This window comes from Otolemur garnettii, unplaced genomic scaffold, assembly GCF_000181295.1.
Source record: "Otolemur garnettii isolate 467f Iridium unplaced genomic scaffold, OtoGar3 scaffold00003, whole genome shotgun sequence".
Classification (NCBI taxonomy): domain Eukaryota; kingdom Metazoa; phylum Chordata; class Mammalia; order Primates; family Galagidae; genus Otolemur; species Otolemur garnettii.
In genome coordinates, this window is record NW_003852398.1 from 8,603,792 (window position 1) to 8,619,522 (window position 15,731).

General features: G+C 46.2%; 1 protein-coding gene across 3 annotated transcripts in view; it reads right to left on the bottom strand.

Moving 5' to 3' along the window:
• WWC1 (WW and C2 domain containing 1) overlaps positions 1 to 15,731 on the bottom strand; it is a 177,805-nt gene that overhangs the window by 56,458 nt on the left and 105,616 nt on the right. For all 3 annotated transcript variants that reach the window (XM_003781963.3, XM_023515284.1, XM_023515282.1), the window contains exons 4-8: positions 15,083 to 15,159; positions 13,477 to 13,556; positions 7,240 to 7,369; positions 5,752 to 5,898; positions 4,409 to 4,482 (exon numbers count right to left, since the gene is read on the bottom strand). In XM_003781963.3, the coding sequence (XP_003782011.1) occupies positions 4,409 to 4,482; positions 5,752 to 5,898; positions 7,240 to 7,369; positions 13,477 to 13,556; positions 15,083 to 15,159 (508 nt within the window). The remainder of the gene's footprint in view (positions 1 to 4,408; positions 4,483 to 5,751; positions 5,899 to 7,239; positions 7,370 to 13,476; positions 13,557 to 15,082; positions 15,160 to 15,731) is intronic.

Below are 15,731 nucleotides of genomic sequence, written 5' to 3' on the forward strand. Positions count from 1 at the left end.
TAAGTGATACTCTTGCCTAAGCCTCCCAAGTAGTTGGGACTACAGGTACCTGCCACAACACCTGGTATTTTTTTGTTGCAGTTATTTAGCTGACTTGGGCTGGGTTGAACCCTCCACGCTTGGTGTACGTGACTGGAGCCGTAACCACTATGCTAGGGGTGCTGAGCCTAAGTGACCATTTCTTAAGAAATCATTTGGTGGCTTGGTGCCCACAGCTCAGTGGTTAGGGAGCCAGCCACATGCACAGGAGCTGGTGGGTTCAAACCTGGCCAGGGCCAGCTAAACAACAACAAAAATAACAAAAAAATAGCTTGGGTGCTATGGCAGGCTTCTACAGTCCCAGCTACTGGGAGGCTGAGGTGTGATGAGTCTCTAGTACGGCACCTAGTATACTGCAAGCATTTAATAAATGTTAAAGCAAGGAGCTGGCAGCCCAATCTCTTAACTTCTCTAAGACACAATAGCCTCTCATCTGTGAGGTGGGGATGATGAAGTTACTACAGGGTGGGTTATGAGGACCAAACGAAAACATAGCACTAAGAGCTCTTCACACATTGCCAAGTGTTATATAGACATTAAGTGTTACTATCACTGGGCCAAAAGGAGATTCACAGTATAACTAAGAAATATCTAAAATCAATCATGATGGGATCCTGTAGGAGTTGGCCTCAGCAAAGTACCTTCAGCTCTTATGCCCTGGCCTTATCCCATTCCTAAAGGATGGATAAGATAGGCCGGGCACAGTGGTTCACACTTGTAATCCCAGTACTCTGGAAACCTGAGATGGGAGGATTGCTTGAGGTCAGGAGTTTGAGACCAGTCTGAGGAAGATGGAGACCCCATCTCTATAAAAAACGGAAAAATTATCTGGGCGTGGTGGTGTGTGCCTACAGTCCCAGCTACTTGGGAAGCTCAAGGAGGATCTCTTGAGTCCAGATACTTGAGAATGCAGTGAGCTATGATGATGCCACTGCACTCTGATCTCGGTGACAGAGTGAGACCCTGTCAAAAGAAAAAGAAAAAAAAATACAGGAGTCATTGGCTTCATTGGACAGTTGCCCAGAAAGGATACGGCGCACCTAAGACTGTGGATCATAAACACAGCCAATCCTTGCGGACAGCTCAGGTCTCTGGACTCCCAGACCTGCAGACAAAGTAGCCAAACCCTTGTTTTATCAAAGCAATGCTGGAGAGATTACCTATGATGCGTAGCAAAAATTCCATATAAAGGAACATATCAAGGTTTTTCCATTCCCCAGACAAGTGTCCCTGTAGGAATTCTTACACAGTCATTATGTCCACCTGCCTTGGCACCCCAGAGTGCTAGGATTACAGGTGTGAGCCACTTATTTTTTTTTTTTTTACTGTTTTGTTTTTTTCCCCTGAATATTTTCAAATCCTTGGTTGGTTGAATCCACAGAGGTGGAACTTATTGATACAGAGGGTCAAATGCAGCTCATTAAATTTCATAATCATGTATACAGACTGGCTTTGGGACAATTTTGTAGCTGTTGTTCTCTAGCCCTTTGAGAAGAGTCATGTGGTAAGGTCTGGCAGGGGCTCCACCACACAAAGGACATTGAGGAGTGGTTGACATTTTCTGGGGTGTACTTCCTGGGTGCGTTCCCTATACCAGTGTTCCTTGAACTTGAGGTCAAACAACCTTTGGAGAATCCAAAGAAAACTTCTAATTGTTCAAGAAATAAAACCAACCCAAGTGTCCATCAATACATGTGTGGATTAATAAAATGTGGTGTGTGTGTGTATCAGGGACTACTACACAGTCACAAAAAAATGTGAATCAATACCTTTGGTAATAATCTGGATGGAACTCAGTCCATTTTTCTAAGTAGAGTTTTGCAAGAATGGAAAAACAAACACCACTTGTGCTCACCCTTAAACTGGAACTAATCAATCAACACCCATGTGCACATTGGGAAGTTTTGGAAAGCAAGCAGGTGGGAGGTGGCAGGAGGGGAGGGGTAAATTCACATCTAACAGGTACAAAGCATACTATCCAGGAGACGGATAACTTCGACTCAAACTGTACAAAAGCAATTCGTGTAACCAAAACATTTGTACCTCCATAATAATCCGAAAATTTTTAAAAAAGAAATATAATGTAACAACAAAACTGGCATCCAGTGGTCAGACCTTCCTTCCAGTCCTGCAGTCTCTGCTTTCCTACAGAGCAGGCAGCTCTGTCCTTTAGCTTTGTGTAGAGGGGAAGGAAAGAAGCTGGATTCACTCAGATGAGCAGGGAAGTTCTGTGATGAGAAGCTTAATGGCTCAACCCCCAAAAAGAAGACTTCAGTCCTTCAGTCTTTGTAGGACTGATAATCTAAGATAGGCATTACTACAGGCTGGAATAGAGCCAAGGTTCAGAGTGGACCCCTGCAGGGTGGCAAGAAGTAGCTGTTCAAAATCTGATGTTTTGCTAGACCCTAGGAAGAGCTGCAATAGTCCACAGGACATCTGTTTCTTTCTACCAGATCACTAATCAAACTTCTCCTTCCATTGTTAATAATACCAATTTGTCTTTGGGAAACCACTCCTCCTATACTTTCAAGTCATTTGGTTCCAACAAGGCTGACCATTTCTAGTGTCACATGACCCATGTCTGGACTTTTGGAGAATTCTAATTTCCTCCACTCTCTACCGTCCTGAAACAATGATTGTGTTGGAGATGCACTGGCTTTTTTTTTTTTTTGAGATAGAGTCTCACTTTGTTGCCTTCTGTAGAATGCCATGAAGTCATAGTTCATAGTAACCTTAAACTCCTGGGCTCAAGTGATCCTCTTGCCTCAGCCTCCCATATAACTGGGACTAAAGGTGCCCGCCACAAAGCCCAACTATTTTTAGGGTTTTGGTCTTGCTCTTGCTCAGAGTGGTCTTGAACTCCTGAGCTCAGGCAATCTACCAGCTTCATTCTCCCAGACTGCTAGGATAATAGGCATGAGCCCCTGTGCCCAACCACACTGGCGTTTTTGAGTAAACCAAAACCACTTAGTCTGTGTAATATCACTTGAGTCCCTGGACTCAGCTATGCCTGAACCTAGCTAATCCAGGATTTTGGGATTAAAGAAGCCAGTAAGCTCCCCCTCTGTGGAGGTATGCGTGGTGGTGGTTAGGGAGACAGAGTGTTACTCTTTTGTTGCCTGGGCTAGAGTACTGTGATGTTAGCCTAGCTCACAGCAACCTCAAACTCCTAGGTTCAAGCAATCCTCCAGCCGCCTCTTGAGTAGCTGAGATTACAGGTGCCTACTACACAGAAAAACGCCTGCTTAGTTTTTCTATTTTCAGTAGAGATGTGGTCTCACTCTTGCTCTGGTTGACCTCAAACTTTGAGCTCAAGTAATTCTCCTGCCTTGGCCTCCCCAAAGTGCTAGGATTACAGGCATGAGCCACCATGCCTGGCCAGTAAGTTTCCTTTTTTTATTTCTCTGGTTTCTATCAGATTTCTGTCACTGCTGTAAAGAATTCTACTAGTTACAGAGTTGTCAGAGGGGCAGAACTGGGCACTGCCCCATTCTCTGCAACCTGGCTGAGAAAGTCCATAGGCCAGGCAACTTAATCTAAGGAGGTACGGATGCAATGTGCCTGGTTCTATCAACCACCACGATGCCCAGCCTTATCACGTTCCTTCCCAATAACGCTGGCTCGGAGCATTGGAAGATCATGAACTCAAAACCAGATGGTCCAGGGTTCAAATTCTGCCCCTTATCACCTGGAAAAGTCACGAAACATCTTGGGCCTTACTTTTCTCCTTTCTAACATGGCAGTGTTAAGATAGACCCTATGCCATAAGGTTGCATTTAAAATCAAGTGAGAAGTGGTGTGTGCAAATGTTTTAGTACAATAAACAATCTGTGCCTCTAACAGATATTCTAAAAATGTCAGCTTTAATTATTATTTTAATTTTATGGTAGTGGGACACAACTGCTTAGGATTCTTTGAAGCCAGAGAACATCTACATCCTTGTAGTCATACACTGTTTAAAAGCATCATTTGCTCCCAGTTAAGCAGGAGACATGAAAGCAGCTAGTGCCCATAGTCTTTTTAGCTCCCTCCTTGAGACTTTTGTGCTCCCTCAAACCAAACTGTTTACAGGATCATCAGACATCTTGGTTATGAGACAGGCAAGTGGACACTTAACTAGGCTTTGATGTTAAACAAATCTGAGTTTAAAACATGAGCTCCATTCTCCATTTAGTAAAGTGTCCTGGGTGCATCTTTTCCTTTCTGACTTTGAGAAAGGATTAAAACATAACGATTATAATACTTGTCTTCATAATCTTCATGAAAACTGAACAAGATGAGGAGTAGAGAAAGCCAGGCACAGAGCAGGCATTCTACAACAGTTAGGATTATTGGAACCATCCTGGTGCTGCTCCCAAGCCCTAGTTACCTTCTCTTAGCCTCTTCGTATCGAAGGCGCAATCTGACCTTCTCTGCCAACTGATTGTTGCCGCTTGTGCCGAACTGGAGGAGAAAAACAAAGTCGGGAATTACACGGCTGTTGTGGCCGGTGCTGAGCTGGGTTTCAAGAGCTCATGGGAGACGTGACAGCTTGCGTGGGCAGTAGCCAAGAATAGCCCCCAGTGACTGGGCCGGCTGTGCGGATCTCAGGGAAGCTGGTTAAGCAAAAGCCCTTTCCTTCCTTCAGGCCATGGGACAGCCCCAAACTCAGACATCTTTCACTTTGAAAATAGAAGCCGAGGGCCCAGAAATATCATCTTGCAGCTCCAAATGGCTTGGAGCCAATTCAAGCCACAGAAGCGTAGAGGACAGGTGGTGAGGAGGAAACAGGGACAGCCAATAAATACACAAGAAAGCCATTCCGGGGGTGCTGGGGAAGGGTCACTGCAGCACTCGGAGAGGACGCAGTCAGAGGGAGACACTAGGTGAGCAGGTAGAAAGCCCTTGAACTTAGAAGGAGGCACACAGTTTCTTCACAAATACTTCAGCCTGCAGGCGGCTTGTAGCTGGACACACGGGTGGTGTGGGGAAGGGACAGCCGCTCTCGCAGTGCCAGTCTGTCAAAGCAGCAAGAAGCTACTACAAGGCTCACCGGATCACACACGGACATAGCTTCTCTTCACAAGTGGGAAGACAGCTATGGAAATCAGACAGGAATAGCATTCAGCCACAGAGGCTGGGAGGAGGCAGATTTGTTCAGTGTCTCCCCCACTAGGAAGACAAAAGTGCTCCAGAAGTTACAGACCTCCGTGGGTCAGCCCTACTCTAACGCATTCCCCGACCTGCATCTGGGCAGCACTTTCACTATTCATAACTAGGATGGGACTGAGCTTTGGAACTGGGAGTCGAGCAGCTGTCTGAAAGCTGCGTGCATTGTTTTGGGACTAACAGGAGGAAAATATCCTTTGCTTTCCAGCTGGTGAAAGACAAACAGAATGGAACTGCAAAATAATATTTAAAAAAAAGAGAGAGAGAGAGCAAGAGAGAAAGGCACTTTGCCCTCTAAAAATGCTTTCTGCGCAGCATCTAGAGATATAAGCACCTGGCCAGGCCATACTCAGCACTGTGGCATCTGTCCTTGCAGGGTTTTTCTCGACACCATCATGTCATATCCTCCTGGGGCCAGGAGGTCTGCAAGGGAACAGCGCTCCAGAGGGCTGACAGCAGCCAGACCCCCAGAGGGCGGCCACCACCAGCCAGCTCCCCAGGTGAGCAATGTGAAGGCAGCTGCTGTCCCCTGGGAGGCCCCCACAGCACGCACTGCCTACTCACACTTCCTGAGATGTCCGTCTGGGAGCTCACGTCCAGGTATTGTTTTGGCAGCGGGAAAACTGAACTCTCCAGAGAGCTACTGCTGGACCACAGGTCTGAGTGAGACCCTCTGTCGGTGCGGAAGTCATCCTTCAGCATGGCAAGGCTCTGCAAGTGGGAGGACAGGGTTGGGGATGCTACTTCATGGGAGGCAGCTCTGGGGCTGCCATGCCTCCCTCTCTACCTCCCCTAATGTTAGAGACCCATGTTTGCCCACATGTCCTACTGGTCCTATGGAGAGCTGGGAGCAGGCAGGTCCTTACTGTGTACCAGGGTTTGTGCTAGGACCTTAATGTGAGAGAGACTGGTGTGGGTGCTGACTCTGGAGCCACACTGCCTGAATTGGAACTTCTACTTTGCTACTGCCTAGCTGTGTGATCTGAGTTAGCTGATTAACCTCTCTGTGCCTCAATTTCATTGCCTGTAAAATGGGGATCATCACATATTCTGTCGCACAGGACTATCATATTGCTTGGACAAGGTGACAAGTATAAAACACTTCTAGCTAATACAGCCCATATTCAGTAACTGCCAGCTTCACCATGATCTTCTTGAGTCCTGACAGTCCTATGAGGAGTGATCTATGATCCCCATTTTATTGGAGAGAAGCCAGCAATTGACAGCACCAGGATTTGGATGTTATCTGTCTGACTTGAGGTTCTGTGCTCTCCACTGCAAATTATAACAGGAACATCACTGTCCGCAAGTGCCTCGCCTGAATGTTCTCACTGGGGCTGCTGTCCTGGGCAGGGGCTTCAAAACTGTTCTATCGTAGAGCACACAGCTTTCTTTGCTAAGTAACTTACAGCCTCCCTGAGTCTCAGACTCCGAATCTGCTGATGGGAACCGTAATAAAATATCTCAGTGGTCAGAGTGGTTCCCGTGAGGAGAGGTGGTAGGTAGAAGGTTAAGGGAATGGGCTCCGAGTAAAGCGTGGCTATGTCATTTACTCTGAGATATACAGCCTTTACCTGCATAACGGAGATAAACTGGGATTGAAGTAAGAGATAGGTGAGGCGCGATGTGTATAAAGTGCTCAGACAACTGCCTGGCACATTAAATAATATCAACTATCATGTGTTCAGTTCCTAGCGCAGACTGAGAACACACAATAAAATGCATACAGAGATGGAACATTTTGATGTCTAAACCATCTCCCTACATTTAGTTCTTTGAAAAAGTAAGTGAGGTGGCTGGAGATTGTGGCTAGGACATAGCCTTTGGACAGGCTAGACAGCTTTCATTCCAATTCTTCCATTACACTAGCTGTGTGACCTTAGGCAAGTCACTTAATACTTCTAAGCCTCCATTTCCTCCTCTATAAAATGGAACCAAACACCCAAGAAGACTGGTAATGAGAACACGGTGATCTGAGCAGTACATGGACACAGCCTGCATGAGAGCTGGCACCGGGGCACTCAGGAGAAACTGAGATGGGAACGTGCGTACCTTAATGAGATCTTGCTTTTCCTTTTCCCCACAGGTGATGGCCTTTTTGATGGCTTTTGTTTCTCTCAAGACAGCCTGAGCTTCATCCAGTTTATAGCTGCCCTGAGTATCAGACATTTTCTTATCGATTCTAGGAGATAGGTAATGGGAAAGGTCAGTCTTAGACAGGGTGACACGGGACAGGGTTTCCCCAGGGAAAAAAGCACAAGCCACCGTACTCCAAGGCCCGTAAGAAGTCTCCTCTCTCTGTCTTGCTCACTCTTCCTCCCTGGGTCTTGCCCAGAAGGTCCCTGTTAAACCACACATGTCCCAGAGAACACAGCTGCAAGGTCCTCTAATATCAGCTCTCATGGAAAGCCTTCATCATCACCTCCCTGGTCCTCCAGGCTGAGTAGGGGATTCCCATATTCATGGCATGTAGCTCTGACATTTTAGTCATTTTAACGCATGATAATTTACACTTAGATGGCATCTTTGACCTGACTCTGGCAGGCACAGAACAGTTCTTTAATTTGAGTCTCTTAGCCTTAGCACTCTGGACATTTGGGGCTGGATCATTCTTTGTTGTACTGAGGACGGACTGTTCTACGCATTATAGGATATTTAACAGCTTCCCTGGCCTCAAGTTGTGACAACCGAAAGTATCTCCATGTATTCCCTAACATCCCTTGAGAGGGAGAGAGGGAGTAAAATCATCCCATCAAGAATCGCTTCCTTTTTTTTTTTTCTGAGAGTCTCACTCTGTCACCCTGGGTAGAACGCTGTGGTGTCATCATAGCTCACAGCAACCTCAAACTCCTGAGCTCCAGGGATCCTCTTAGCTCAGCCTCCCAAGTAGCTGGGACTACAGATACCCGCCATGATGCCCTGCTGGTTTTTCTCTTTTTAGTAGAGACCAAGTCTTTTGCTCAGGCTGGTGTTGAATTCCTGAGCTCAGGCAATCCACCTGTCTCGGTCTCCCAGAGAGCTAGGATTACAGGTGTGAGCTACCATTCCTGGCCAAGAATCAGTTTCTCTAATAAGCACATGTTGAGTTGATGAATAGATGAAGAAAAGGTTAGGAGGACAAATGACTCCCAGACCTACTGCCCATTAGTAGCATGACCTTGGACATGTCTCTCTAGCACATGCAACCTCAGTTTCCTCCTCTAAAAAAAAAAAAAAAGACCTGGATAAAGTAATCTGCCAGGCCCTTATAGAGTTGTTAGGAATGCTAAATGAGATACAGGATGGAAAATTTTGTCCTGAACTAGGAACTTCTGTACAAATAGACGCAATTAAAACACTACTAGCCCAGAGAGCTTATAGGCTTATCTGGTCCCTACTTATAGGCTCATTTTGATGGGGTGGGGGAGGATTAAAACAAACAAGCAAAAAGGCTAAAGGTCTGGATGTAGTTTTCTGAAGGTCAGACCACACCAGAGCTGGGGTCTGAGTGCTGAGCTTGTGGAGAAGGAGGGTTGTGGTATAGGGAAGGTCCCCAGGGCAGGGACACATTTTCACTGCTTGACGCTTTTGCCAAAGGCTAGGCCTGAGGTTTCAGTCCAAGATGGGGAAAAGGAAGTTTCACAGTCTAAGGGAACACCACAAACCCATTATTTCAGGAGGAAAAACTGCTCACAGGCATTCCTGTGCGGTTACCTGCCACGGGCCAAACTGTCCTGGGCTCAAAATAACCTGAGCGGGGAATCACTCAGGAGAACAGTTTCCACCCTGGCCTCACTGTCTGCGCCAGCGAGCAGAAGACAGAAGAGGCGGGCAGCTAGGTCTCAACACCCACCCCCACCCCGTGGGTAGTTCGGCCTCCGCAGAGGGAAAACAAAGCCCCATTTGTGTGTCCTCACTAAAAATAGCCTGTCTATTCCTTTCGAGGACTTAGGCCCGGGCAGGGCCTGCGAGGTTGGCTAAGATTGGTCTCAGATTTAGTCTGAAGAATTAGTCTAAGGGAGCTTTCTCCAGCACAGCCCTGCCTAAGATGCCCCATGGAAAGGTGGCATCTGCCAGGACTGGAGGTGACCCTGCCACAGATGTAGGGTGGCAGCACAGGGGAGATACTGTTTGTTGGAGGGCATCTAAGGGTTGGGGGTTCTGGGGAGGGGGCTGTGCCCAGCTGTCCTCTGCCAACGGGTGAGAATGGCTTTGAATCCCCAGCAGGACGGGACAGAAGTGGTTTGTCTGCTGGGCCTCTGACAGCCTCTACCTGATTTCTTCAAGGGCCTTAGCAACCCAGGCTCTGGAATTTGGCTCCAGAGAGTGGCTCTGAGAGGGAACACTCTCAGGATGAAGCTGGGGTGGGGGTGGCGGTGGGGGAGAACAAAGGGTCACCATTATGTATGCAGTGAATGAAACATTCTTTTTTTCTTTTAAGGGAAAGAAAAGATGTGTGCATGTGTTTTCAAATTTCCAAATCCCTCAGCTGTCCTTTCTCTGCAGCCTCTTGAGATTCATGCACAGTGGCTGGGGCAGAGGCTCCAGCAGCGGCTCTCCCCTCTGGTCTGGTCCAGATAACTCAGGCCTGGGCATGGTGGCTCCTGGGATGCGCAGAGATGCTGCACTTTCCCCCTCCCACAGGAACGAGATGCCTGGTCTCCGTTCTTTCCTAACTACACGGGCTCAAGGGAGCTGATGGGCCAAAGTCCCAAGCCTTTGTCTCGGTTTTTCTTTTCAATCTCCTCTAAGAGGCATCCTTCCATCCTCCTCAACCTCTTCTTTGTAAAACTAGGGTTGCTGACTATGAATTGAACACATGGCTTCAAAGCACAAAGAAACTCAGCTAGGATAATGAAGGAATCTCAGCTAGTGTAATCACAATCATGACAGGTGACACAACGCTCTTATGAAAAACAAGAGCTGTGTTTTAGCTGCAAGTCAGCTTTTAAGAGTGAAAACTACATTTGGTCAAAGTTATCCTGGAAACTCCTTAAGGATGAGGTTTACTTTCCCCCGTGTTCTGCCAACAGAAGAAGCTGAGAAGTAAAAGCGACTAGATAGTCCCCTGCCACACCTGAGATGAATTCCAAGGGAGCTCGGAAGGGATCTTATACTTCCCAGGTATGGAAAGGGGGTTTATTGAGGATGATGCTAGGAAGAGACGTATTAGGAACCAATAGTCCTGGGTCCAGATCCAGGTCAGGTAGATCCTTGCTAGGGGGCATTGGCTATATTTTTAACACTGTCAGTGCCCTCATCTATAAAACAGGGCAGAACAAAAACTCTAAAGTGTGGGTAAGGAGAACGAAATGAGGTAGCTGATGTGAAGTGCTTACCCAGCAAAGTGTCTAGCCCAGGACAGGTGGATGTAGAGTTCATCCCGGTTCCCATCCAAACAGGCAACCAGCCAGAGGTCACTACCCCACCCCACTCTCACCCAGCCCTCCCTCCATGCCAGCTACCATCACAAGCTTGACATGGATCATTCAATTCAATATTTACAATCACTCATTTTTCACATAAAGAAATTAAAGTTCAAAGGAATTAAGTCACTTCATTCTCTTCCTTCCTTTCTTTCTTGTAGAGTCTTACATTATCACCCTTGATAGAGTGCCGTGCTGTCATAGCTAACAGCAACCTCAAGCTCTTGGGCTCAAGTGATCATCTTGCCTTAGCCTTCTGAGTAGCTGGGACTATAAGTACCATGCCTAGCTAATTTTTAGAGATGGGGTCTTGCTCTGGCTCAGGCTGGTCTCGAACTCCTGAGCTCAGGTGATTAACCTGCCTTGGCCTCCCAAAGGGCTAAGATTACAAGTGTGAGCCACTGCGCCCAGCCTAAGTCACTTTTTGAAGGAACCAGGGAACTGCGACTTGAATCTGTGCTATCTGCCTCTTGAACTACATTCCTAACTCTCTCTACCGAAATGCACATTAAAGCAGCAGCCTTCCCCCCACACTGGGTGCTGAGCCAGGCTTCCGGCTGAGGAGCGTGGGCGGCCAGAGCTGTGAAGGAGTCTTATCTGGGCCTGATATCGAACATGGGGCAGACAGACGGGAGAAAAAGGAGGCTTGTCTTTAGGGTTTCAGCATCAGCTTACCAGATGACAAGGAATTTTCAATGCTGCTACAGGGTGACAAAGTGGTAAAACAGGTTTGTGGTGGCTCAGAGAATAATGGGAAGTGTTCTAACCAGAAGCTCATGAGGATTGCAGGAGCAGGGAGGAGGGAAAGAGCACATTGGGTAAGCTGATGTGGGAGTGAGTAGCTTGTAAACTCTGTGCTCAGAAGGTGCTCCTCTGAAAACGGAGGACTGAGGCTTACGTAGGTCAACAAGAGGACTTTTCTAAGCTCACACTATTGCCTTGACCTGTCATTGGTGCTGCTGAAGATTACCAAGAAGCATAAAGTATGGTCCCTGGCTTTGTTGAATTTAGAACTGGTTTGATAGGATTAGCACATGTATGCATACATGTATAAATTATGTACAGTAGAACCTCCACAGTTGGCCACCATCTTCACTTGACCCAATTTTCACAGATGAGATGTGCATCACATGTACTCAATAGAAGTTCTTTATGTTGACCACCTCCAGATGTTGACCAGTGTGTTACAGTCTCTTGTGTGGTCAACTTATAGAAGTTCTACAGTAGTATATGTAATATACATGGAAACAGACATACATAAAGCCCTTATTTAATTATTTGAGACAGAGTCTTGCCAGGGCATAGGGGTAGTGGCATCATCATAGTTTACAGCAACCTCAAACTCCTGGGCTCAAGAAATCCTCCTGTCTCAGCCTCCCAAATAGCTGGCACTATAGGGCACACACTGCCATGCCTGGCTAATTTTTCTATTTTAAGTAAAGAAGGGAATGGTCTTGAACTCCTGGCCTTAGGTAATCTTCCTACCTTGGCCTCCTAGAGTGCTAGGATTACAGGCTTGGGCCACAGTACCCAGCTTAATGCTATCATTCATAATAATTTGTAAAACAAAAAAATTATACACAATTTATAATATGAAACTATGGCTTCTTTTACCAGGCGAGGACTGGATTCAGGGTGGCTCACTCCAGGTGGTACACACTTGAAGGGTGGGAAGATAGGAATGAGAACCAACCAGCCCCTCAATGGACAGCCACAGTCCCCTCCACTAACAGGGCTTGGAGACACACATCCAAAGGCTTGCAGCGATGGCTAGCAACTGAATAATGGGGATGGACTTGAAGTTCAAGGAATGAGGAAAAGGGAAAAAAAATAAACAAATGACTATGGAAACAGCCATCCGTGCAGGTGTGGCCTCCTGGGAAATCTAAGTGAGATGCCCCCTAGGAGGAAGAAATCTACTGAACATCCTGCCTCGTGCTTCTGAGAGGGCTACCAGCCAACCTGTGTAATGACTGTACACTGAGTCCATCAGATACACTGAACACAACTCAGTGAATGAATCTTGGTAACATGCTGTGGTTAATAATAACAGCAAGCTGACATTTCTTGAATGTTTGCTATGTGACTCAATTTCCTCATCTATAAAATAGGGTTAGCTTAAAGAACATTCCTTACAAAGCTGCTATGAGGATCAAAGGAGTATACCCACACAGAAACACTGACAAGGTTTCTAGGCATAGAGGAAACATGTGTCAAATCTAAACTAATACCTGGATAAATATAATCATAACAGTTAACACGTGACAGTTAACGCAACTGCTCCTAAGAAGCATACAGCTGTATCTTACCTGGCTGCAAGTCAGCTTCTAAAAGTGAAAATTACATTTGGTCAAAGTTAACCCAGGAAATTCCTAAGTCGCCCATAACATACAGTGTACGTGACACAGTGCGTACATTTCTAGTAATTTGCTTTGCCTGGAAGAGATTGCTGCTTTTCAGTGGAGCACTAGGTGAAGTTGCAGTTCACTTTTAGGGGCCACAGAATAGAAAAATGTGTCTGACTGTGTGCCTAGGAGACTATAGGATCTACTACAGGAGATGAGACATGTTGATAGAAGTGTTTAATAATACTTGTTTCCACGACTGGATAGTAAAACTCAGCTGAGCGGAACAGACCTCAACAGCTCTGGGAGCTCAGAGGACGATGGGAGCTCTAGGATCTGAGATCATTTCCCTTTCCTCTTTCCAAAACCCACCAGGGTGATAATATCTTCAGGAAATGCCAGTGAAACAGAGCATGAGTCATGCAGGAGCCACACTTTGAGAAGAGAGAAAGGGACTGAAGGAGGGAGATACAAGAGTGAGCAGGAGGGGAGCCTGGGTGGGGGACCCTCCCATGCTCTGCATGGCAGGGCACACTTACTTCTTCAGAGTTTGAAAGCCTCGCTCTTTGAACTGCAGCTCGTGCTGGAGGTGAACCATCTCTCTCTTCAGCTTGTTGACCTAGAGGGCAGAAGACCACAAACACGAGCTGGGTCAGAGGCTGGCACCATGCTGCAGGCTGCCCACTTCCCAAAGGGCAGCATGACTCAGGTCCACCTCCCTAGGGCCATCTTGGCCACAACCCCTTCCCCCCACCAGGACTGGTCTTGGTCTCTGCAGCTGTGTGTTTTGAGAGCACCTCAGCCAGTTTTCCTGTAGGGAAGACCTAGCCAGCTCTTGCTTCTGGGAAACAGAAAGTGGACAGCAGCTGACTGACCTGGGACAGAGCTGGGCCTTCCCACTTCCTCACTGTGTGACCTCTCTCAAGCCATCTTGCCATCCTGAACCTCCCTTTCCTGTTCTGACCAGGATAGTAGCAATTCTCCAGGTCATGAGCGACTTAAACCCAGCGAAGGCTATATTATAAGAGTGCTTCACATAGAGACAAGGGGCTGTGTAGGAATTTTAGAGGTAGGACACACCCTCGGCACTAGAAATAGCCTGCAGTCTTATTTGGTCCACACTGTATTATTAAACTTTCAAAATGAGTTGCTAACAATTAAACCCTGAGAAATTGCATATAATAAAACTGAATTTGCAGATCTCTCTAAAAACACCTGAAGATCTGGCAACACTGAGCCCACATTCTAACATGGGCATATCAGAGATGAAATTCCATTTCCTCTTTAGACATAATGCACACAGTCACTGCTACTCCCTACTGCCTCACTCCCAGTCCTAGTTCCCCCATGTATGTCTGCTTGCAAGCATCTGAGTTTGTGGGAACTATCTGGAGTTTAACCAGTGTTCAAAATACTGGCTTCACCATGAGCAGGTCATTTAACTGCTATGCCTCAGGTTTTCTATTAGTAAAATAGAACTAATAGTATTTATCCTTTATGATAATAGCACAGGGCCGAGCACAGTGGCTTACCCTGTAGTCCTAGCACTCAGGAAGGCTGAGGTGGGTAGATTACCTGAGCTCAAGAGTTTGAGACCAGCCTGGATAAGAGCAAGACCTTGTCTCTACTAAAAGTAGAAAAACTAGCCAGATGTTGTGGTGGACATCTGTCATAGCTATTTGGGAGGCTGAGGCAAGAGGATTGCTTGAGCCCAAGAATTTGAGGTTGCTGTGAGCTAGGATGTCACAGCACTCTACCCAGGGTGACAGAGTGAGGCTCTGCCCCACCAAAAGATAATAACATAATAATTAAATAAGATAATGAGAATCATCAGTAGCTAGGAAGATAGCAACTGCATTAAGAACTTTAGAGTAAGACTTGAGTCTCTTGTGAGCTTGGATAATTTCTTAGTTCCTCTAAGACCATTTGCTTATCTTTAAAATGCAGATAATGACATCAGCAACTCTGTCAGCTTCTTGAAGGACATAAAATAATACACATGAAGCAGTTTGCCTTATGTCTGGTATATGGTGATTGCTTACTGAATGGAATCACGGTGACCACCACTATCATCATGATTGCTGCTTCTACTGTTAAAAAAGACCTCAGGGATCCCCACTGATGGCACAGGTAAAGAGGTCCTACCCGGGATTTTGCAGTGGCAATTTCAGCTTTCAGGATCTCAGGGTCATACTTAGAGCTGGATGATGAACCAGAGACCACTGTAATGAAAGAAAAAAGGAAAAAAAAAGAATTTCAGTAGGAGAAATATATTTCAGCAAAGTTGGCTTAGTTAGCCAGCTAAATGAACCCAGAATGGAAGGACTAAAAGTGATCAACCCAAATGTTCAATAAAAGGGGGACTTGTTAAATATTGTACATATATAAAATGGGGGCTACGCAACTGATATAATTTAAGGAATGATTTAAATTTGGAAAATCTACACAGTTTGCAGATATAAACAGATACGGATATGTACCTCAGGAAAGGCCAGGAAGAAATGTACCAAAAAGATAACATTGATATCTAAAGAGATTAATAATGGGTTGGGTGCAGTGGCTCACACCTGTAATCCTAACACTCCAGGAAGCCAAGGTGGGTAGTTTGCTTAAACTCAGGAGCTCAAGACCAGCCTGAGCAAAATTGAGACCCTGTCTCCACTAAAAACAGAAAAACTATCAGGGTGTAAGTGGGAAGCACCTGTAGTCTCAGCTACTCAGGAGTCTGAGGCAAGAGGATTGCTTGAGTCTAAGCGTTTGAGGTTGCTGTGAACTATAATGCCAGGGCACTATT